At 47.4% G+C, this 24,677-nt stretch overlaps 1 protein-coding gene across 2 annotated transcripts in view; it reads right to left on the reverse strand.

Moving 5' to 3' along the window:
- Positions 1 to 2,121: 2,121 nt before the first annotated feature.
- NRG2 (neuregulin 2) overlaps positions 2,122 to 24,677 on the reverse strand; it is a 175,583-nt gene continuing 153,027 nt past the window's right edge. For both annotated transcript variants that reach the window (XM_051630890.1, XM_051630889.1), the window contains 6 exons: positions 15,416 to 15,439; positions 10,973 to 11,075; positions 9,938 to 10,061; positions 8,526 to 8,653; positions 5,770 to 5,994; positions 2,122 to 4,526 (listed from right to left, as the gene is read on the reverse strand). In XM_051630890.1, coding sequence (XP_051486850.1) covers positions 3,869 to 4,526; positions 5,770 to 5,994; positions 8,526 to 8,653; positions 9,938 to 10,061; positions 10,973 to 11,075; positions 15,416 to 15,439 — 1,262 coding nt within the window. In that variant the 3' untranslated portion in view covers positions 2,122 to 3,868. The remainder of the gene's footprint in view (positions 4,527 to 5,769; positions 5,995 to 8,525; positions 8,654 to 9,937; positions 10,062 to 10,972; positions 11,076 to 15,415; positions 15,440 to 24,677) is intronic.

The raw sequence follows: 24,677 nt of genomic DNA on the forward strand, positions 1-24,677 counted from the left end.
CCTTCTCATAAAGCAGATGCTGCTGTGCCAGCCCCAGTTGGACTTCTCCATGAACTGAGTTCATCAGGTCACAGACACTGAAGAGACTCAAGCAGAGAGATGGGACTGCTTTGGGAACGCTATGACCCTCCATCTCTCTCTTATATGGCTGGTTTCCCCAGGGATCAGATGTCTCCCATTATGAAATCTCCCCTTATGACGTCACCCATGATGACGTCTCCCATTATGAAGTCTCCATTTATGATGTCACCCATTATAACATCTCCCATAATGACATCTCTCTTTATTATCTCTTCCATTGTAACATCACCAATTATGGTGTCTCCTTTTATGGTATCACCCATTATGACATCTTCCATTATGACATCACCCATTATGATGTCACCCATTATGACATCTCCCTTTATAACGTCACCCATTATGATGTTGCTCATTATGATGTCCCCCCTTATGATGTCATCTATTATGACATCTTCCAATATGAAGTCTCCACTTACGATGCGTCCCTTTATTATGTCACCCATTATGACCTCACCCTCAGTGCCCTCCTACACATGTCCCTTTGAGGGAATCAGGTGCTCTCTGCCCATTCCTGTCCATTTCACCCCACTCCAGAAGGAGGTGAGTTGGGGAACCAAAGGCGCTGGGGAGTCTCAGCCTACCTGAAGAGCAACGAGAGGGTGGAGAGCTGCATGGTACTGCTGCTTCCACCCAGCAAGGCCTGGGGCTGCACACAAGTGCACGATGTGTCCAAAGGTTACCTAGCAAGTGTCACACAAATAGGGACTTGGCTCTACCACCCTTATCCTCAGTCCTAGACATCTGAAACCTCTTTTGCACATTGCTCTTGGGTCACATGGGCCTGTGGCAGGAGGGCAGGATCCTTCAGTCTTTAATCTTTTGGGAAATTATTTTTGAGCCGCCTTTATTCAGGGTGAAATGCTGAGCCCTCTGGTCTGGCTGGAGTCCCCACAGCACATGCCATGGCAGGTCAGCTCCAGGGCACTGGGCACCCTGGAGGTGCTGGAGCAGAAGAAGCCCAGGCTTTGGGTGTTCTCAGCATGGGCACATTTGTGAGGACCAGGGACTTCTTCCTATAGGGTTGACTCAGACCAGTGTGTAGCAGATCCCTCTCCTTCAGGGTAAGTTCTGCTGGGACTTTTGGGCACCTGTTCACCTCACTGAGCAGGAACAAGGCACTGAGCCCTGGGTGCAACCTCAGGAACTGTGCTTCCTGTAACTACAGCATGTTCTCAGTGATCTCCCTGTGTGGGGGCTAGCCAGAGACAGACTTGCCACAGAAGAGCTGAAGAAGGGGCCTGCTTTGTGCGTCGGCAGATGCTGCGAAGTGTCACAGCACCTGCAGAACTGGACCAAATACTTCTCCCTCTGCTGAAAAATTACTGAAATTGGTGCCAGCATGTGGAGCATGTGCCATGCACCTTGACCTTTCTTGGCACAACAGAAAGCTTCCACAGGTGGGGTGAGGGGGATCTCCCAGTCTGCAGGTGGAGGAGGAAGAGCATTCCCCCAGGAGATATATAGCTAGCTCACCTCAGTGAGCCTCTACTCCTGAGATCTGCTGTGGAGGTAAAATGTCCATGCCAGGCAGAAAAACACCAATCTCTGGGTCTCTACGGGCATAAAGATATTTAAGAAACTGAAACATCGTCCATCTAAGGAGAGGCTGAGTGAGGTGGGACTGTTCAGCCTGGAGAGGAGAAGGCTCAGGGCACCTTATCCTTGTGTATAAATACCCGATGGGAGGCAATGAAGAAGACGGAGATGGACTCTTCTCAGTGGTGCCCACTAACAAGATCAGAGGGAATGGGCACAAACTAAAAGATCGGAAATTTAGTCTGAAAACAAGAAGGCACTCTTGCTTTGAGGATGACCAATCACTGACAGAGGATGCCCTTCTTTGGTGGTTGTGGTGTCATCATCTCTGGAGATATTAAAAAGTCTTGGGCAACTGGCTCTGTGTGACCTGGTTGAGCAGAGGGGTTGGAGCCTTCCTCAGGCTTTTCCAACCTCAACCCGTTTGTGATTCCGTGCATGGTACCTGCTGTCACAGCTCCCCACTGGCCCCCTAAATTGCCTGAGAGTAATGCAGCCCACAGCTTGATATTTCTTATTTTATTTATAATATAAAAAAATGTTCAAGTGTTAAACAGTCGAGAGTTCTGACATTCAGACAATCCAGAGCAAACTTTGACAATCATCTTATGACAAATTAGCGGAGTTTTCTATCTGACCCCATAATGGGTGAGGAATAGAGGATTTAGTTACTTTATTGCTAAAAGTTAAATGAAATACACTGTCAATTGTTGTATTATCTTCTCAGTCACAGCTTCACCATGCATCCGATCTACAGTATCTGAAATGCAAAGGACATGCAGAAGTAAAAATATAAAAAGAAAAAGTCAGGCTACAATGTAAACAGGTTTGCTGCAGAGAACTGAGGAGAGAGGGGCACTTCCATGGGATGCTCTGCTGCCCAGACATGCAGGACTGTCTCTTTGCACACAGAGCCAATGGCCAGAGCTGCTCCAGGTTCAGAAATGTGACGTCCATCATTGGTGGCAGGACAAGTCGGTAACAACTGCCTTTACAACACGTGGCACAGAGGTACGGGACAATCTGCTCTCTGGGCTGCCCTGCACAGGGCCCTTCCTGGCCAGGGCAAGGGCAACAAGCGGGGCCAAAAGTGCTGGGTCTCCTGCCAACCCTGGGGCAGCCCAACCCACCGCTGCCCGGCACAGCACCCAGTGGCCATGTGATGCTGTGGGTCCACACTCCTGGGGTCCTGCCAGCTCCCCCGGGCTGAGCTGAGCACAGCAAGCAGGATGCTCAGCCCGGCAGCCCCCCAGCACGGCGGGCAATGCTTCCCCACAGCTGCAGGCTCAGCCAAGGGGACACTGCAGCTAGCACAGCCCTGGCACAGCCACCGGGCACTGCGGCTGGACAGCGCCCACCTGGGGCCATCCTGCCAGGATCCAACCACATGGAATGGGACATGATTTCACCACCTCCATACCGGTGTCTGCCTTGCCCAACCACCAACCGGCACCAACCGAGCGTCAGACCCATAGGTGACGTGGCCAAAGCCTGGCAGCTGTACTGCAAGAGCTGCTGCTGCTGCACCGTTTCATGTTCTCTTCCTACGTGTGTGGCAAAAGAAACATTATTTCTGCATTTCAGTACAGTGCTGTTGGGTTTTTCTCCTGATTTAAGCAACAATACAATTATTTTACAGGGCATGGCAGAGCCCTGCTGGACATGACAATGGAAATGCTCCCACTCATGTCCTTGATGTGTGTTTAAATGATACCTTAAAGAATAAGATCATTAATAGCAGGGTGTGGGGCAAAGTGGCAAGGCTGTTTTCTTCCAACGGAAGAGCGCCCTTGTGACACATTGTCTCCCAAACAAAAATCTATGATCTTAAAATTGCTACTGAAACAGAATCCTCGGCATGAATCCCAGCACTAGCATACAGCAAAAGGCACCACGATAGTTTTGTTTTCTATTTTTAAGTAGTCAAAAATTGGCCCACTTTTTTTTTTACTTTATTGTTTGTTTCCTTTTCTTCTTCTGTTTCTTTTTTTTTTCTTTTTTACTTTTTTTTTCTCAGAAGCTGTAAATCAAGACATTACATATAAATAGAGATTCCCTATAAAAAAGTCATTGCCGTTAGCTATTATAAGACAACTTTGCTAAAATGAAAATAAAACATTTTATTTGTTATATTTTTTTTTTCCCCCTCTTTTATAGAAAATAAAAATATTTTTTGTTCCGTTTTGTCTCGTCTCTCTCCTCCATGCGGGTTCTGTCTGCGGGTGGGCAGGCTGGGGGGGGGGGGGGTTGCCTAGAGGTGCTCCAGGTCCGGTTTGGGGGTGCCATGTGGCAGGCTGGCCCGGGCACCCTCCCCACGGGTGCCGTGCCTGCTGCTGGGGTGCTGAGTCCGGCTGTCTCCCGGCCGCTGGAGCTGCGGCGACCCCGTGTGCGCCACGTCACTGTTCTGTGAGCTGAGGAACGGGGTGCTCTCGGCCACCAGCTCCTCGTCAGACTCACTGTAAGAGGCGCTGCTGAAGGAGAAGGAGTCCCGGACGGCTCTGGCTCTGTGAGGGACATGCCCGTTCAGTTTGGATTTTTTCCACCGCCTGTTGCTGCTGGCTGTTTTCTTTGGATGCTCTAGCGCTGTGACGTACTCCTGCGTCGTCTCGTAGTCGTCGTCCTCTGTGATGCGGAAGGGGCTGGAGGGCAGGCTCCCCATGCTGTCATTAAGGTAGGTCTTCCTTTGGTAGTAGCTGTCATATCTCTGCGTGTCCTGGAAGGGGAGCTGGTACCGCCGCAGGAGGGGCTGCTGCTCCTCCACACGGAAGCTGATGGGGGCCGCCGGCGGCAGGGACACGGCGTGTGCTGAGTTGGGGGAGGTGATCTCGAAGGTGGGTACCTGCGTGGCCATCGAGTAGTGGAAGTCAACAGGTGACAGGCGTGCTGGTGTGGTCAGGGCTGACACATACCTGAAAGAAGCAACACCTTTGTTTGGACACTGAACAACCTCCCCAAAACCTCCCACTGTGCCTGTGCTCTGCCCAACACCTGGTGTGGGGACCCAAGAGGCCTCCAGTGCTTCTGGTCCTGGAGTTCAGCATCTCCTGAGGAACCAGGTGGAGGTACCGTGCACCACTGTGTGCTACTGGCTTTGGTGGGCACTTGGGCACCATGCATCATGCATCCTAGGACTGCCTCTCCCAAGGGACTGTGTACAATTCCCACCCTGCATCGCTTCAAACTTCACTGCATCTCCAAGCTGGCTGAGTCAAGAATTCCCTCCCTCTTGTCTGCCTGCCAACTTCTTTCTGTTCCCTCCAGAGCTGCCAGACTTATATCTGAGGAAGGTCCCCAGAATGCCCTCCCCTGCTCAGCCCACAGATAGGGAAAGCCTGGATCTTGCTTCCTCTAACTTAGCAAAAATCTTTTGTCTCAAAAAGGCATCTACCACTTTGGTCTGCTCTAGTGACAACACCAGTGTCTGGCCTAGCCCCTCTTTAATCAGCCCCTCCTTCAGCATCACCTCTTTCTAAGGAGACTTCTGTATCAGCTCGGTCAGCCTGCCTAAATGGACCAGGGACAGAAATCGAGAGCAGGAGATGTTGCTTTTCTCCACTTTCTCCATGGACAAGTCCCACTGCCTTGAAGGGTAACTGCCCAAAAGTGGCCACCCAGGTCACCCATGGCTAACCACCGAGAGCTGGAACCAAGGGTGGAGATGTCCCTATGCCCCACAGGGAACCAGAGCCAGGAAGAGGAGGACTGCTACTGTGTCTCCCTAGCTGATGCTGTCTCAGCTCTGCAGTTGTATTCCCCAGAAGACTGGGCCATACAGAGTCCTGTCCAAAGCTCTGCCCACATACACCATCCCTGCTCACCAGGCCATCCATAAATTTTTCCCATATACCTGGGGGCCAGACCCTGCTTGAGATGCCAGCCCAGCAAGCTGCCTGGGGTGTGCTCTCAGACAGTTTTTCTTTCCCAGTTGCTGAGTGCAGCCAGGTATTTTCCATTCCTGTCATCCCTGTGTTCCAAACCTACGTTGTCATCAGGTAAGCAGGGTGCAGTGTTTGCTGCTGCCCCTACCAGAGTGGTCTCCTGGGGTATGGGTTCCTCTGGTAGACCCAGAGCTGGAGCTGCCATGGGACTGCAGCTGGGCAGAGGCAAACATTTTGTGTCCAGCGCAGAGGGCACCAAGCAGGGGGGTCTGACCTCTCGCTGTGCGGTGAGTCCCGCAGAGAATCCACTGAGTCACGATACTGTGTCATGGGCCTCCGCGAGTCCTCGATGCAGAAGGCGGCCCCGCGACGAGCCCGGGCCTCCACGCACGCAGGGCTGTTGCATTTACTGGTTCCCACCGAAGACAGCATGATCCCAGACTGGGAATCTGAAGTCAGGCTCTCTGTCCGCTCCAAGCTCCAGGTGTGGCTTTCATGTCTGTGGACCAAACCCCAGGTGCATAGTGAGCAGGGAAACCTCACCAAGCTCCAAAGAGCTGCATGCAGGCACAGCTCACACTCTGCTCTGCACTGGCATCCCCTTTCTCTCTCCCTGTAGGACTCATCTATCCAGGGATGCCTCATTGCCCACACCTGCTTTTGGCTTGCCTGTCTTTGCTGCTTCTTGGACTATGATTAGAGGGTAAAGAAAGGTAAACCAGTGCATACCAGGTGTTTATCACACCTTCTCCCAGTGGCCAGGGATGGGACATTCCCTGGAGGGAGGCCAGAGCAGTTCTGCTTTGTGCTTGTAAAGAGTTCTGGGTGTGGAGCAACACACCAGCCTTGCTAAGGCAAGTCCACAAAGGATCTTCAAATGTGCCATCTGCATTGCCAAGTGACAGTCCCTCCAGAAAGGCTATCAGAAAGGAGCCAGGAAAAAAAGCACCCACTCAAAATGACTTCAGCAGCAGAAGAAGAAAATCAGATCAGATGAAGGTCTAGATGTTCAGTTACCACTGGTTTATAAGAGATTTTGGCAGCAAAACACTTTCAGGGTGCTGAACAAAGACTATGTTAAGTTGGGTAGACCTTGCTGAGCACTTGGAGCTCCACCTGCCCTAGTCTTGGTGCGAAGATGACAGCCTGCGAAGACTCACCAGGGATGCATGGGGCCAGGTGCACACCAGGCAGGCCACCTGTGCCACAGCCACCAGGCTGACCCCTCTCCATAGCAGAAACATGTGATCCATTAGTGTAACTGCTCTAAACTGCACCAGATGGACTTGTGCCAGCAGAGGATTTTGGGTGGATGTTTCCAGAGGAGAGCAGACCTCATTAAAATTTCCCAAGAACTTGTTAATTATTAAAGGCTCCAGGCACATGCTCGGCTGCAACCACCACACTCATTTATAACTTCAAACAGTGTCCTCATTAGAGGCGCTGATCGAGTAAAATGGAGACGGATGATGCCTCTGGCATGACTTCAAGAAACACCTGCTTGCTGCACTTGACTCAGGAAGATTAGGTGGCAGGTAGCCAGTACCAGAGGCTGTGCAAGGTAGGAGCCTCCCCATAGCTGCCGTGTGTCAGTGCTGCCCTCCAGACACACCTTTGCATCTTCAGGAGGTGACCACAGATGGCCCCGGGTTCCAGGACTTTGCAGTGAGCATAGAAGGCCACCAAGGTGCGGCTCTGCAGGCACAGGAGCCTCTGGGTGCCTGGGTCAAGCTCACACACACCTCACCAGGGTTGGGCTGCAGCGTATGAATTCAGAAAAACCTGGAAAACACATTGTCTAGCTTACCAGGGGCAGGATTCCCCTGGACAAAGGCAGTCATTTCCAGCCCAGCAAGTCATTCTTGGCTCCTTCATTACTTGTTGGTGGACTAGCCAAGGAATCTGGGGAGAAATTCACCTGAAACCTAAGTTCAATATCAGAAGTAGACCTGACTCATTGTACACCAAGAGTATTTGCTCATCCCTGAGCCCTGAAGAGACTTGCCAGGAGCCATCTTTGAGCTTCAGCTGAAAGGATTCATTGCTTGCTGGATGAATGGAGACAAACAAATTGGGCTAATCAAGTAAATAAACCAGGACATCTTTTGCTTTATAAAGTCGAAGCAATGTCATCCATGTGTCACTGACAGGTAGATATGGCCCCCACCGGCACCTCACAGTCACTTTTCAAAGGCACGTGCTCTCCCAGGGAAACACCGTCACTTATTGGAGGAAGCATGAGAGCTATGTAAGAAGAAGAACCTGAACATCCAAACTCAAAGCAGTGCAGGACTTCCTCCTTTGAAGGACTTTTTTGGATCTCATAAAAATAGGGAAGTTCCATCTGCAATTTAAATTACCTCAAAAACCATTAAAACTTCCGCTTCTGAGCCATGCTGCTCTTCCCCCCAGTAGGTATTTTGAAATGTAAAAAACCATTATTGCCTTATCCTATGTAGCAAGAATTGTTGGTAGCTTTCCACTAGCCTCAGTTTTCCTGAGAGCTTCAGAAATAATTCCAGTGAAAGAGATACCACTACCTCAGAGACTGAGATTCTAATGCAACTTTCTGGACAGTGACAGATTGCAGAGGGGTGTTTTTTTCTGGTGAAAAACTGTGACTGCCAAGTCAGACCCTAACTTTGAGGAACTAGCCAAAACATTTTGTGGTATTTTGTGTACTTTGCTTCCCACAAAGCAAATACGTTCTAAATAACATCAAGCGTGAAACTGTCTGTGCAGAGGATGAAAGCCCAACTTCATTTCCTCCTAGTTTCCAGCTATGTCAATGCTGTGGGTTCCTGCTGGCACCTCACTGCAGGTCAAGAATCCCAGCTTTCCACACCTCTCACTAACTAGTTGTGCCAGCAAAGATCTGCAGTGTCAACATGGCCTGTCTCCAGCACAGTGCCAAACATCAGGTAAAGACAGAAAGGGAGGTGAAAGGAAAACCTTTTAGTGGCTTTGATTCTCACAGCATCCTAAGGCAAAGAGCAGGAGAAAGTTTCAGGAAAACACAGTATACATCACCTCTGGCTGGATGTTGGAGTGGCTGTGGAGCAGTGATGGGATGGGGAGCAGGAGTGACTTCCTGAAAAGGTTGTCTCTGTTTCCCTTCGGATCACATGCTCAGTGGCAGAAACATTCTTCGAAATGTACTGTAAAATATGAAGAATAACACAGATCAGCCAACAGCTTGCCAAAGCTGCCACAGCCAAATCTGGCTGGCTTGATTATTTCTGCTGATATCAGATGAGGACTGAGTGAAGCTGGCAGCTCCACACCCCATGGAAAGTGACAAGGAAGCTGGAGGCTCTTCTCTGCCCCAGCACTTTGAACTGGGAAAGGGCACAAGGACTACAGAAGGGTATGAAGAGCCAAGGGGTTCCCCAGAGGACGGTGGTACCATGTGTAGCTACTGAGCTTTAGACAAATCTCTGCTCAGAGGAGGCTATACATCTGACAGAGTACTATAAAAAAGACAGCCCCATGAGATCTGCCAGAGATATGAGTCCTACAGGAACACCAGGTGTAATCAAAATATTTATGCTGAGGTATTCCTTCATCCAACAAGAAGCATTGCTTTTCACAGGGACACTGAACTCTCTGAGGGAGTCATGACTTTGGGGCCAGAAGGCTATGGTTCTTAGAAATTCCCTTTCCTCTTCCTTCATAGCTGGGATTCAATCTTGCTAAAATTTAACATCCAAAGAGGGACCCAGAAGAGCTTGTAACGGATTCATTGTGCTCCTTCCCATCAGTAGTTCTCTTTGTTTGGCTCTGCCTCCCCCCTTTCCTGTTTTGGACCCTTTTCAATGCCTTGGCCCAGCAAGGCACTTTAAGTACGTTGATGGTCCTGTTGAGTTCATAGTCTGATGAGAATCTCATGTGACAGAAGGCTGAGCTGCCCTTCTGGATCTGTTCCTGAAGTCTTCGATCGCTCTCATTGACCTGACCCTGGCACCCCACCAGGACATCCCACCTTGCCAAGGACACAGCTCTTGGTACAGGCAGGAGGGCTAAATCGGCGCTGCCCAGATCACCAGGACATGCTTCACCACGATGGGTCACCACAGCAGCTGTGACCACCACTGACCTGATATCATTTGTCACACTGCAGCGTGGGGCTCGACAGGACAGCTTGATAAACAGGAAACACTGGGAACATGTCTCTTAGGGGAAAATAGGATCACACTTGATTCATCAAAACAAACCTGTCTCAAGTGCCCTAAGCTCATCCTGTGCTTCAAATTAAACTCACATTTCCCTTCAAATGCTTGGGAATGTTTCTATGGAGAACCTCATCTTTCTGTTCAAGTTTGTTAGTGTTTTGGTCCTCATGCACATGCACACAGGTGTGTAAGCACACATAACCCCTTCAAATCCCCCATGGAAAACAGGCATTCAGAAATGTGCAGGGAGATGGAGACAAAAGGTCTTACATCAGCCATTTGGATTTCCTCGGGATCCAAACGTGGATGGCTTGGCCCGTTCGCAAGGCTCCTGTTCTGATGGGCCGGGCACATGTTCTGCCGTAAATGATTATGCATCTGTTTTCTTTGCTTCCTTTAAAACAGAAAGGAAAAAAAATCTATTAGGAAGACATCTCATGGGGATGTCTCTCCTCAGAGACACTCCGGGACACAGATGATAGAGAAGGTAAGTCTTGGGCATATTTGATGTTTCATGTGGAAACCTGCAAATGGGAAGAAACAAGGCATTCAACATTTGCCACCTTCTGCTTTTTCAAAAGAAGGTGAACATTTCTCATCATGGGCTATTTGGGAGGCTGGCTCCAGGATCCCCTTTTGCAAGACAAGGACCAGCACAATTCAGGGGAGCCAGGGGCACCATGATGCTGGGAGTGGAGAAGAGTAGGGAGAAGGAAAAGAGGAAGGAGGTTGTGGCTTGGCACTGGGGACAAGGCACTTGACCTGTCCTGCACCAAGCACAGAGTGGCAAAGCCTACCCATGCCCTGACAGGCCATCCACTCTACAGGACCTGCTGTGTCCCAGGGGCTCCTGAGGTGAGGTGCAGGCTAAGTAGGGAAAAAGGTGCTGCCCAGGAGGGAAGGCTGGTCATTTTTTGTCTCCAAGCTTCTTGTTCCATTAAGATTGCTCTGAAAGTCCATGAAACATACATAGCTAAGCCCACAGCTTCTGCACAACAGCCCACGGGGCTTCTGCAATCAGGACATGAGCTGCAGGTTTAGGGGCAGCTTCTCCCAGTAACACAGGATCATCTGGCTGGGAACAATGATGCTGATGCATGAAGCAAACAGTTCCAAGAAAACATCCTGCTCAGGCACAGTCTGGTAGATGGCTTCACTGGCCTCCTTCATGAGACCTTCCTGGGAATACCACAGCACTGCATCCCCTTAAAATAGCATTTGTTGAACAGCATGAAAGCATGAAGCATGAACACTGCCACTTGGTGACCTCTGGCCAGTTACTGTCTGTTAACCACCCATACTCACTTGGTTTTACAATAAGCTACCACACAGACGATGCCCACCACAAGCAAGGCAACACAGATTCCTGTGATGGTTAAAACTCTCTTCTGGTAGAGCTCTTCTGCTTCTGCAAATGGAGAGAAAGAGACCAGTTACAAATGGGCTCCAGCACCCAGGCTGTGTCTGGCTGCACAGGAACCAGCACTGCATGTGGGTAAAATGGAGAAGAGGGCTCAGTCTAATCTCCTGCTCATCCACTGCCCATCTCTACTAGCTGCCCCAAACCTGAGACCCAGCCTTACTCACCCCTTCAGTCATTTTGTCTCTCTGTACCTTTTCCCTCTCTCACTCTCACTCCTCTGTGCTCAAACATGCTTTTTGCTTCTTCTTTTGTTCCCGCAGTGTAACTTGGTGACTGGTCTCAAAAAGCCCCATGACTCCCCTCTCCCATCCAGCAGATATCCCCTTTCTTGGTAACATAGCAACCTGCCAAGGAAGTCCCCAGCACACCCCACTCACCACGAGCACACATGCCCTGTGATGCTCTCATCACAGACCCTCTGCTCTGACGGGCTCAGGATGCCCTTCCCTGCAGTGGCTGCATGCCCTGGAGCTCAGCGGGGGGCTAGAGACCACCCACCAGCAGGCCCCAAAGCATGTAGGTGCTGAAAGGGACATCCTAAACCAGTCAAAAGGCAGAATGAGGATGGAGAAGTGAAAGCGCATTAGACAAAGGAAAGGGAGTGGAGGAATTAAAATACAGTGACCAATTACAGTTATGGATTTTTAATGAAACCTTTTAACTAATTCCATTGCCCCAGGTAACTCAGATGCAGACACAAAATTCAAGCAGCATGCTGCTGCTTCTCCCAAAGATGACCATTTGTCAGGGACCACCTTTAAAACCAGAAAAGTTAGTCACTGGCATCAAAACCCAAACCCCGCTGGAAGTCAGGTAATTCATTGACATTAACCAAAGCTCCAAGGAAGTGCCAGGCTGTGACCTGCAGTGTGACTGAACTACATCTAGGCAGCAATTGCATGGCAAGGACACCTCTTCCTCTGTGGCTACATCAGAGCAGATGCTCTCTGACATCCAGCAATCTCCACTGAGATCGGCAGGGGCAGTCTGGCTCTCCAGCTGGATGACTGAGAGACAGGTTCAGTGTGCAGCTGCCACGAGCATTTGACTTCAGCACCTATGAGTTATGCCCTCGTGCCCTCATCCTATGTGTTAATGTTGAAGTTATTTCGGTTTGCGCCTCCTTTAATATGAATTGAAACATTTTTTCATATAGATTAGGCAATAAAACTCATGCCATGGTTGCTGTGCTCAGCATGGTTCACTGTGCCACACTGAATAGCTTGAATGGGCTGTGTGATCTCCCCAGTGCTCCCAAGAAATGAAATATAAAACCAGAAAAGAAAATGGTCTGGTCCCACAAAACAAAGCAAGGGAGTAGCAATGAAACACTCCAGATAATTGAATGTTTAGACCAATTTCAGTTTGTCCTTTTAGGGAGGAAAAAACATTTTTTGAAAAAAAAAAAAAGTTCCAGGAAAAATATTTATGTCTTTCTCGCTCTCAAAATGGGAATTAAGAGAGACTTGCTAAACAAGGGTTGAGAATTGGAGCCCTGGCAAGAAGATGCAAAACATAACCAGCAGAACTTGCTTTACACCTGTGCTGCAAAGCTACAGGTTCAAGAAATGCACTTCCATTGGTTTTGTTTGTGCACGGGCCTTTGGCTGCGGGAGGCACTCAGTGTGAAGCTGCTGGGAAGGTGATGTCCCCCACTCACTAGACAGGTGCGCAGCTGAGACTCTTCCAGACTCCACCCCAGGGTGGTGTGGACAAGGAGTGACAGGTCATGGGTCTCCCTTATGCTGAAAGTCCTTGTGCCAGGTAGCTGCACCTCCAGGGAGCCAGAGCTTGCAGGGCTGGGACCTGCCCACCGGGACGCTGGAAGTGGCCAACCTTACAAAACCTCCTTGGGTTTTACTACTAGGAACCAGATGGAGCTGGCACGGGGAAAGAACTCACTCTGGAGCAAAACACCTCCTTCAGTAACATGTTCTCCTTGAACAACTGTCCTTTTCCAGGCATCAGAAATCATGGCAGACAAGTTTTCTTTGCCTTGCACAGCTCTGGGACCTGGATTCCAGCTGTACAACTCTTTTCTTCAGACTGGACTTCCAGAGATTTTAGTAGAATCAGGCAAACCAGCTAGGATCATGTCCTGGTTATGGATGGTACTGGGCAAGAATTTTGATACTACCCAGCAAAAAACTTATTTTACCAAAAAAACAAGGTTTGGGGGAAGGTCAGTTTTCACCATGGACCCAGCCATCAAGCCAATTCTTTCAAAGATTCTTAACCAGCTATATTTTTTGCTACAAAGACTTTTGGGGGGCGGGTTTTTGTTGGGTGTTGTGTTTTTTTTTTTTTCCCCCAAGCATAAATCATTTCCTTTGAGTAATGGAGGGGGGAGAAAGAGCAAAGCCATCAAAACAATGGCTTTTTTTTTTTTACCTATTACTTACATGACACGATGTTTCAACCAAGGCTCAAACCACAGCCTCTGTTCTGGTGATCAAGTCAGTATGGGACCCTGACTCTGGCATGTCTAACTGTCCTGAACCTCCACCTGAACTGCACGGGGAATGTTCCAGTTCACCCGAAATGCAGATTTATCCTCTCTGCCTTGGGCTGAGAGCTCTGCTGTGCGAAGCAGTGAAGTGTGAGGCTGTGCATCACTGCTGCAAAACTAAAAATTAAATGACCCACTGACAGTTATTTAGCATGGCTAAATGCCATTAAAGGTGATGCTCAAAAACCCAGTATCTTTGTGTTGCACAAAACCATCTCCACAGTGACAGAAAGAAAAGAAGAGAATGCACACTACAATTTTGTAGTAGAGAGGTAAGGTTCCGCAGCAGGACTTGTCCATTTGTGTCTCTATGCTCTACAACCACGTCTTCAGCAGCAGCAGCATCACTCTACATCAGCAAACACTATGAACAAACCATGTGGTGCCACATAATGCCGAGAGAATCACAGTCCAGCCTGGGGTGTCACAGCAAGGCATGACAGTGAGAGACGAATGACAAGGAAGAGACGACCGCAGACAGGGAACAGGATGTGTGCGCTTCTGTGGTGACATTGAGAATGGATGAGGAAAAGGACAAAAGGTCAACAAAAAAAGGGATGTCAAAAATCCTCAATTTTAAAGTTGATTTAAGTGTATTAGCATTAGCAGCACCACTTTCTCTGAAACACCTGACCACAAAATGCACACATTTTCTGCAGCAGGGAAGAACTGCTGGGGGATACACACCAATCCTGATAGATCAGGCAGGCAAAAACCAGAGGAGGCAAGTTGCTCTAGCTTCAGCTAGTGCATGTCCCTCCACCTCAGGGATTTGAGAAGACAATTTAGGATCCAAAAGTGAAAGACTGGTGTCTCCATACCTCTAGCAAATGAAATTGAAGCATCTTCATGTCAAGATCTGCTCTGGCTGACATTGCCAGGTGAACATTTTTAAGTGATAAAGATAAATCTCTCTGCTCTCATCTGACCAAGCACTCTCCACAGTTGGCCTGTACACTCAAGGGGAACCAAGCCTCAACGATTTGATTTCCCAGGTGCTTCCTCAGGAGATGCTTGATACATTTCTAAATACAGACTGAGAAGAATGGAAGAAAAATAATATGATTATGAGCAACTGGGCAGGTATGAGCAGGTAATTGCCCAAAGGGGATATTTTAAAAAGCATTTAAGTTACTGCAGTGTTTTTCCAAACTTCAAGTGTGCCCTCATGATACCGAGCAATACACCCTCCACTCTCCTGGGAGACTACTGACTTCCCCAGGCTCACTGTTTTCTAGACTAACTTGTCTCATGCCAGTTTTCTTGGAACAATTTCCTCCCAGTCAGAACCGAAATCAGCTGCTAACCTTTGGGAGGAGGAATGGCAAATATCATCCTGACCCTTCGTAGGATTCAGTGGAGGTTAGTGCATCTACGGTGGCAATTTCTATGAGCCCTGATCTTCCTAAAACTTGTCTCCCATTCCTGGAATGCCTGCCCATTCCCAGGTGGTGCCTGTTGGTAGCCCTTTGGATGGACACAAACTCCAGCTTTTCAATTAAACAGACTAAAAGCATGTTGAATGAGGAGACATATGGCAATTGTAACATCCCAGTCACACCACACACACCAGGCTGCTGCTTGAAACAAAGAAAAAAGTGCTGCTAAAAATACACGTTCACAGGTTTACATTTAGATTTTGTTTTGATTTAGTTTTGTTGGTTGGTTTGTTGTTTTTTTTTCAATCCAAACATCTATCTTGGTGCCAGGGAAGAGAACAGAACAGCTGATTTTTTAATCATCCCATTAAAGCCATAAATATAATGTGGGCAGCTCTTAATGGCTTCTGATTAGTAAATGAATGGTTGTTCCATACCCTTTAATTCAAATCCAAGATGCTCTGCCAATGCAGAAAAAAGACAAGAGAAAGAGAAAAAGAAAAACAGGTCTGTCAGAGATCTCTAAAATACAAACACACACACTGTGCAGTTACAGCAGGTTAGCTTTTCTGTAGGCTCAGCAGCACTTGCACAGAAGACAGTGTACGCTTCAGAGCATTTCAAATTCCCACCAGAGCTTATATCTTATGTAAAGAAAGACCCAAACAAATTGCAGTGGAAATTAATTATGAATTCTTTTTGTTAATTATGAATTCTTTTGAGATGAGTCATGTTTGTTAGTACCTGATATGGAATTCATGGTTTAGGCAGAAGGAAAAAAAAAAAAAAAAAAAAGTACACTTGTTCTGAAACAACTCCTGGCAGGTCAAAACACATAGTGACTGCATGAACCTGGTGAAAACCATGAATTCCCTTTCTACAGGCACAAGATGCCCTGCATGGTTTCACATGCCCCTCTCTGCCTGGGGCCCGTGCACCACCCTGCTCCCACAGGCTGCCCAGGGCTGCAGGGCATCACAGCCCTGCTGGGACTGCTGGGTGCTGGGTCAGCTGGGCAAGCTGCTCTCGGCAGTGCACATCTGCAGCTGAACCACTGATACTGCAAGTGATCAGTTGCCTGGGCAGGGCAATGAATCTCTTGCAGATTTAAAAGTACAAATTGCACTGACAGCTTCCCTCAACTCTGTGATCTTTCAAATTTCACTTCTGCTGTGGTTCTGCATTGTTTTGGAAGCATCAAGCATGCTGAAAAAAAAGCATAAATTGAAGCATCCGCTTTTAGATTCATATTCATACCAAGTAAGATTGTAGTTCATCTTGCAGAGATATTGCTGAGCAAAGTAGTTTACCTAATGAATCAACAACACAGTTATCCAAAACAGATATACTGGATTTTAGTCATCTTCCTGGTACAGGCCTCACCAAAAGGCAGCTTTTCTTACATAAACGTTAAAGTTCTCCATCCTTATCATTGTACACAAAAGTGAACTCCCGATCCCCACACACACAAGATAATTTGCAGCTCAGAGACATCCAGATTTATTTACTATATTTCCATAGGAACTGATTTTTGCTGCACAGAAATACTTAGTTTCCTTTGTAATGCTGCTCAAAATTTAGGCAGGGGGGGAATCAGCACTAATTGCTATGGAACATGGAAACGTTTTCTAAAGCAGGTTCTTCTCTTCAAATCAATGCTGGCTGGGGGGAGGGTTGGGGGCTGGGAGCTGGGTGGGATTGGGTTTTTGAAATTGTTTTATATAATTTAAAGGACACAAAACCTGGCTGCTCTCTGCTTCACATTTCACATTAATTTTGTGCAAGCTGCAGTGACAGGGACACAATGTGGTGGGCAGCAGAGAACTGGACAGAACACATTCATCCTAAACCTGCTGGTTATCACACCTAGCCTTGAACTGTTCCTAAGGCATCCTACCATCACACACACTACTTCACCTGACACTGTAACAAATGCTTGTAGGGATATGTTACATTTCACCCATCTATCTAGGCTACTGGTCCATTTGATAGCTGCTCACTGCCTATACTGCCACATTTTCCTCCCTGTTTCAGGATTATGCTGCAGAATCTACAGCTACAAATGGCTGCAATTCAAAACATGTTCATCTTTTTTGAAAAAAGAAGTGGTGTGCAGTACTTGAGGAACTTCAGCCTTCCCACTGTCCCTCTCACATCAAAAGAGGAGTTTCTTTTGGCTTCCAAAGCCCATGGAGCAGATGCAGCCAGCTAGCTCATCAGATCTTAGCTTTAGGTTCCTGAGCTGGAGAGAAACCATGCAACCATGCAGCAGCTGGAATGTATGTGCCTGCCTATGCCTGAAAACACACCAGGAGCTCTGCAGAGAGAGGAAGCCTCACTGCAGTCTGTGCTCCTGCCTCTGATGTCCATGGCTACTCAATAACTCTCTATCATTGTTCCAGGCTACAGACATAACTGAACACATTGAATAGGAAGACACTCTCCCCTTCCCCTGCTCAGGAGTTACTCCCAGTCTGGGCAAATACTGTCTTCTGTGCCAGGACGGTGAAGGAGGAGACACTTCACGACTCTGCTGGGATATGGGAGGTTTGTCCCTTCTCTAAAGAAGACACTTCAAAATTATTCAGCACATCCAGAGGCTAATGAGATGACCCCATCTCTGGGAAAAAAACATTACTTCAAAATGTAATAATTCTGCATTCAGCTGAGGGACATCATCTTCACAAACATGGCTTACCACATGCTGCCTATTTTATACCAGCAACACATCACTTGGGAGCAAACACATTTCAGAAATCAAAATCTATCCTAGAGACAACAATTCATTTTGGTCTTAGAAAAAAGATATTCCTGACTGCACACCATGTTTGAAAGATGTCTCCTTTGCTTTTCTGAAGAGGTTGATCAGGAAAAGTACATCTTTAAAAGCTTTGTGTTATATTTTCTGCTGGGTGGAGAAGATGCTCAGCATGATATGTAGCACCTGCACTGTGTCCTGCAACAGCTCAGTCAACCTGCATTTTACTCACCCTCCCTGTTTGACTGGCAGTCTGGCAGCTTGGGATGCTGGGGATGCCTAGAAACCTTTGAGCAACAGTCTGCTTTGTGGCCATTAACTGTACAGAGGGAAGAATGAGGCCTTGGTAAGTCCTCCAGCTCCTCCAGATGGTGATTCACTCCATGCTGATAGAGGTGGTTGCAGTGGGGAGATGGATCTCAGGCCTGTGGCAGAGGGAGCCTTTGGGCTCTGTAGAGACAAACTGATACATGCCAGGAGTGCTGAGAAAGTGCTGCAGTACTCTACAAATCCCATGGGACAAGCTCCATTGGAAGAGAAATATCCAGAGGTTAACATGCAAATAAATTGCCATGAGACAGCACTGAGATGGCAGCTGTAGGCTGAGTGAGGAAATGGGTGTATTTATTATTTTTCTCACATCATTAATCTTCTTTCTGAACTCCACACATGCCCCCTGGTCATGGCAAGGAGCTAGGGCTGAGCACCCTGAACTGCTCTGGGACTCCTCAAGCTATCTGAAGTGAGGACATTTTTTGGAAAATCTCATTCCAAAGGTACCTGCTGAACCTTTCTGAAAATGTTGAACTTCAGACAGAACCTACTTCTCCTAACGCAGCTTTCAGTTTGAAGGAAACAGTATCTACTCACCTCTTTAATTAAACACTTTGCAACATCTATATGATTTCTTGTACTTAAATGCTAAGCTGGGCTCCTCTGTGTTGGTTCCAAAGGAAACTGGATGAGTAGGCTGGAAATGTTCAAATACCTAGCACTGTATGTATGGCAGAAGGCTGGCCAACAGAGAGAGGCAGAGAGCACGGGAGAGCTGAGGAAGGGAAAAAGGGAAAATATATGGAAGAGATAACAAAGAGGTTTCATTTTCCCACTCTTCATCTCAGCTGCAGCACATCTGCATGGGATTCAGGTTGGAACCCATCGCCCAGAATGGTAGGAAGATGTGCAGGGGGAGGTTTAGGTTGGACATTAGGAAGAGATTCTTCACCCAGAGGCTGGTGGAGCACTGGAATGGGCTCCCCAGGGAAGCAGGAATGGCTCCAAGCCTGACAATATTCAAGAAGCACTTGGACAATGTCCTCAGGGACATGGTGTGAACTTTGGAGTTGTCCTGTTCTGGGGCAGGAGTTGGACAGGGTAATCCAGGCTGTCTGAGGAGGTGGTTGAGCCACCATCCCTGGAGACATCTAAAAAGACAGATGTGGTGCCAGGGGACAGGGTTTAGTGGTGGATGTGGCAGAGTTAGGGTAGTGGTTGGACTCGATGATCTTGAAGGTCTTTTCCAAGCAGAGTGATACTGTGATACCACTCAGCTTGCTGAAGAGCCATGTGATGCACTGACCTTGGGCTCAAGTCCCCCAGAGGATGACATTCAGCTGAAGTGGACTGAAAGAAAGAATCCAGTGGGATTTAGGTGCTACCAGCAGTGTGAGTACTCTGTGGACCCACTGTCACAAGTTTTGGGGTATATTTTTTCTCATCGTTGGATGGAAGGCAAAGTCCTACATGTACTTGATCCACACTTGATCTGACTGTTTTTCTCTATAATGTATTTTACCTGTTTTAAAAGATGAACAGACAAAACCATTTAATCTAGAACAGCCATATAGGAATAACACCCCAAGACAAGATGGCTCTCACTGAATTGTAGATGTATAGGATGATTAAGGAGGATAAAAGCTTTAGCAAACAGCTGTGAAAACTGGGCCTGTGCTCACATGGACTTCAGGCTGCCCAAGAACATCATTAAGATGTTTTGTTACTGCATGCATTATCCCCACAAACATGCCTGAGCTGCCCAGAGGGCTCTCTGGGTCACAGAGCAGGCTCCAAGGCATGAAACAAGGGGGACGATGAACATCTGAGGACCAGCAAGACAGACTGTTGATAAAAAATAATACTGACAAGAGTAATACTTGCAGCACCTTGGTCCAGGCTTCCCCCAGGGTGTGCAGGGAGCAAGACAAGACATTCCTGGGCTGCTGGGGACAGAAGACACTGTGCTTGTGTTAAGGGCTGAGCAGTATGTGGGACCTCCAAGTACAGAAATTCTGCAAACTTCCCATAAACTGCACAGCCAGGTGGCTTGTCCAGGACTGTAAAAAAAATACTTTGTTAGGCCTCAGGAGTCCAGATACGTAACAGAGTATTAATGAGCTGCTAATAAGCAAGTGGCTTAGCATGCAATTAACTTTAGAAGATCCTAAAGCATAACCTGTGCTGCTGTCCAGGGGAGAGGCATAACCCTGTTATGATAAACCACAAATGCCCTGTAATTACCCAGCCACACCACAGCCACCACCCTGTCATTAAGTGGTCAACAGTTATCATGTCATTGAAAGAAAGCTGCAGAATGCTTGTAGAATTTAAAATGCTGCTAAATACTGGTTTAGGGTTCAAATGATTAAGAGGCAGAGGAGGAAACATAAAAGTAAGTAACAACAACAAAAAAAGTATTCTTCTGCTTATCATTTCCAAATCCCAATCAACAGGTAGGAAACTAGTGCTGAGCAAGTGAATTGAAGTGAATAGAGAAGCTGAAATTCAGCTCTAGACCTCCCCAGAAGAGCTTGAAGTGGTACATTTATCCACCTCCTTAAAGGGATGCTTCACCTCAGTGTGACAAGCAAGGTTCCAAAACTCACCTGTCATGAGGGTCACCGTACATGTCAGGGTCCTCTGGACATACCAGTCCTCTGGCTGCAGCCTGGTGGCTTCAGAATGAGTGGGACCATCCCTCAGAAAAATAATACTCTCACCCAATAAACCTAAACTGCTCTGTACCCATGAGGGCTTAATTGGCAGCATTGGAGCCAGTTTGTATGTCACTAGGGGAACGTGATTCTGTTTCCAGCCCAGAGACCCTGATGCAGACACTGCAAGTAGAAACAGTTTATGCTTTTCTGGATGGAAAAGGTCTATGAAAGTAATTTCCTTGGAAAGAATGACTGATGGGAAGACCCAGACATCAAATCTACAGGACATGTGTTACGACAGGGAAGGAATTGTGCTGCTGAGATCATCAACACAGATCACACCCAGTGATGGTGTGGTGGATGCTCAAGAAGAAAGAGGGATTCCCATCTCGGAAATACCCATGGTCATCAACTGTAGTTGGAAGGAATCTGCAATGCTCATGCAAGGAAAATGTCCTGCCACACAGCAAATCCATCAGGAGCCACACCCATCACCCTAAACTTTTCAGGGCTCCAGCTAGGGAGGAGTTCTGGGAGACAGAGCAAGCTGGGAACTCAGAAGATGCTTTCATATCAGTGTCCAATGCAAGCAGAATTCTCTAGGTAGTCTGTGGCTGAAGACTGATTTCTCAGCTCTTCTCTTCCATGTTTCCAGATGACTATCCTGAGTAGCACGCAACAAGAGCAGCTGTCTTTTGCCCCTTTGAGATTTGATGCCTGAAACACAGACTTTTGGGGAAGCCCCAAATTGAAGAGAAAGCTTGCTCCTCCAGTGGGTAGCAGAAAATGCTGATCTCTGCTTTCAAAGCTGATCAGTAGGAAGACTCCAAGTATGAATTAAAATTCAATTTGTAAAGAAACCACGAATGAAATATGGGGTTAAAATTGAGAATATACTAGATGACATTGTGTATCAGTGTCAGTTATGTTCTAGGATGTTTACAGGCAGGCTATGGACTTCAACTTTAATTAGGTCACAAAGTAGAAAATGAAGATGTTTCACTACACAAGAAAATGAATGGCATGACATTTGTTCTCCAGATCAGTGACAATTATTTTGGGAGATGAATAAATAGCAAAGTTGATGAAATTTCAAAGATGAAATTTCAGATTCCACAGACAAAAGACAAGCATAAACAGAAAACTTCATTCCAGATTTCTAAATTGTTCCATAAATCACAAGTGGAAAGAATACAAATGTGCAGACATAGGCAAGTTATAAATGGTCCCACTCACAATGTTTAACTTTCAGTATCTCAGCCCCACCAGGAGTGAAATAGTTGCCAACATGCTTTACAAAACCTTTATGTCCAGCCAGCCCAATGCCTGGCAATCTCTTAGTAAACTTCCAGCAGGGTTTTACAAAGACCTGAAAAGTTTCTTGTAGAAGAGAGAAGATAGAGCTAGATCTCGATCTGATGTAGAACAGGCAGCTATTAAATACAGGTGCCAGTGTTTTATTTAAAAAAAAAAAAAGAAAAAAAAAAAGTTTCTTAAAAGGAAGAATGATTTTGAACATGTTTCTGCCTTCTGGAAAGAGCTGCAAGATACAATTGTGCCTATGGAGTTGGACCCAGGGGACAGCTGTCAATTGGGTGATTCTCCAGTACCCACTTGAAGCTCTCAGAGTAGAAAAACTTTCTGACTCTTCTGTGATCTTGCTGAACTTCCCACCCATGTGTGCCAGCAGAGATGAAGATTTGGCTGCAAAGGCAAAATGGTCCCCAGGCACTCATGCTATGGATTTATTCAGGCGGTGGATCAACAGGTTGATGTGTTAAACTTGTGTTCTCACTATGCCACAGCCAGAGACACCCGTGACTCTGCATGTACCTGCACCAGGGTCTTTCCAGGAGAGACATCCGACAGCTAAACCAAGGAGTTTGTATTCATCACCCTCAGCACCTCTGGAGGATGAGACATCTCATCCTGATGGCAGCATGGGACCTCAAGTAGCCAAATCCTCACCCTTGAGTGTTGAACCCTCTGCAGTGGCTATGAAGAGAGTCTGGGGTATGAATTTGGACTTAAACCTCTAACACAGATGTCTAAAAGCCTTCTGAAAAAAATACTGAGGGTCTGGCTGCCCTATTGCTGCAAAGACGGGGACAGGGAGCACAGGAGTCAGAAGATGAGTTCATGACATGAACCCAGACTGCCAGTACAGCTGGTTACTACTTCCTAGCATATTGCATTCCCTGTGACCAGGGTCAGGGAGGATTCCTTCCCTAGGTCACATTTTGAAGTTAGGATCTCACAGTCCTCTGGTTTCATCAGAGTTACATCATAACTGCAAGTTCTAACTCCTGAACCTAGCAGATGATTTGACTTTACCATATGTACAATGCAGTATAATGCATTAATTATATCTGCAATTATAATCCTAAAAAGACTTACAAATATGAAGACTTTGATATGAAAAACTTTTTAGTAAGATGATTTAGTGACTCATCTCTCATGGAAATGATTCTCTGCATTCTCATCTACCAGGGAATTCCTCTGTTTTATAATTTGCAGACAATCACTGTCCCCTCTGTTCACTGCCATTATTCTCCTTCAGTCTTAAATTAAAACTGCCTTAAATGTTTCTTTAATGCCCTCAGCGACATGGTACAGCCTCTGTAAGGCTTTCTTATTACAGGTTAGTTGAAGCCTAGACAACATGAACTAACTTTGACCTATCAACCAATTACTTACATGTGGATGGAGGAGCGTGCACAGCATGGAACTGAGCTCAGTGAAACTGCACATAGACCAAAGGGATCTAACCAGGCTTCAGTCAGCACATCTAAAGTCAGGACATCTTTTTCTTCACAGATATGTACCTTTCAACTATTTCAATCTCAGTGAACCTGCAGTTGTTTGCTCTGACATCTCTCTTTCCTCCTCTCTTCTGGGAGGTTTTCAGGTTTGATGACAGTGGGAAAGCCATCTGCCATCCTGTCCTAAAACTGACCTATGATGAACAGGACAGAGCTTTGAAGTTTCCCTGGGAGACTCTGCCAACACTTGGTGTATGTGGGATTACTGTGCCAGTGGCTTCAAGGCCCTCCCTTATCCGTGTTGCTGCCACTTAACAGGCCAGTGTCCATCTGCTGGCTGATGGCAGCCAACTGTCTATGCATACACAGCCTCTGCTGGGCAGGAGAAACCTGCTACCTTAGACCTCCTCATGGTGTGAGGCTGCTGGAAAATGGACCATCAGGGCGGCTTGGACTAAGGCAGGTTTTCCCACTGGCATCCTGGCTTGTATCAGGAGTAGTGTGCCCAGCAGGAGCAGGGATATGATTCTCTCCCTGTACTTGGCACTGGTGAGCCCCCACCTCAAGTCCTGTGTGCAGCTCTGGGCCCCTCACTGCAAAAACGATCTTGAGGTGCTGGAGCAGGTCCAGAGGAGAGCAGCAAGGCTGGTAAAGGGACTAGAGGGGAAGTCTTATAGGGAGAGGCTGAGGGAGCTGGGGTTGTTTGGTCTGGAGGAGACTCAGGGGGGAGACCTTCTCACTCTCTACAACCACCTGAAGGGAGGTTCAGTCAGGTGGGGTCTGGGCTCTTCTCCCAGGTAACCAGTGACAGTACAAGAGGGCCTGGCCTGAAGCTGCTCCAGGGGAGGTTTAGGTTGGACATTAAGAAGCACTTCCTCATGGAGAGGGTGATCAGACATTAGAATGGACTGCCCAGGGAAGAGGTGGAGGCACCACCCCTGGATGTGTTCCAGGAAAGGCTGGATGTGGCACTTAGTGCCATGATCTGGCTGACGTGGTGGTGTTAGGTCATAGGCTGGACTTGATGATCTTAAAGGTCTTTTCCAGCCTTGGTGGTTCTGTGATTCTGTGATTCTGTGCTTAGCACAAAGGTAGGCTGAGAGATCTGCCCCAGGCAGGTCCCACAGCTCTGTTCACATGGTGGCTCCTTGCTTGGCCAAGGTAACAGGGTCTGGTTGCACCCTGCAGCCACTGCCCCAGGGGAGCAGCAGGCTCAGCACCTTCGACTTTTGCCTCCAGTAGCTCA

This window comes from Apus apus, chromosome 13, assembly GCF_020740795.1.
Source record: "Apus apus isolate bApuApu2 chromosome 13, bApuApu2.pri.cur, whole genome shotgun sequence".
NCBI classification, from domain to species: Eukaryota; Metazoa; Chordata; class Aves; order Apodiformes; family Apodidae; genus Apus; species Apus apus.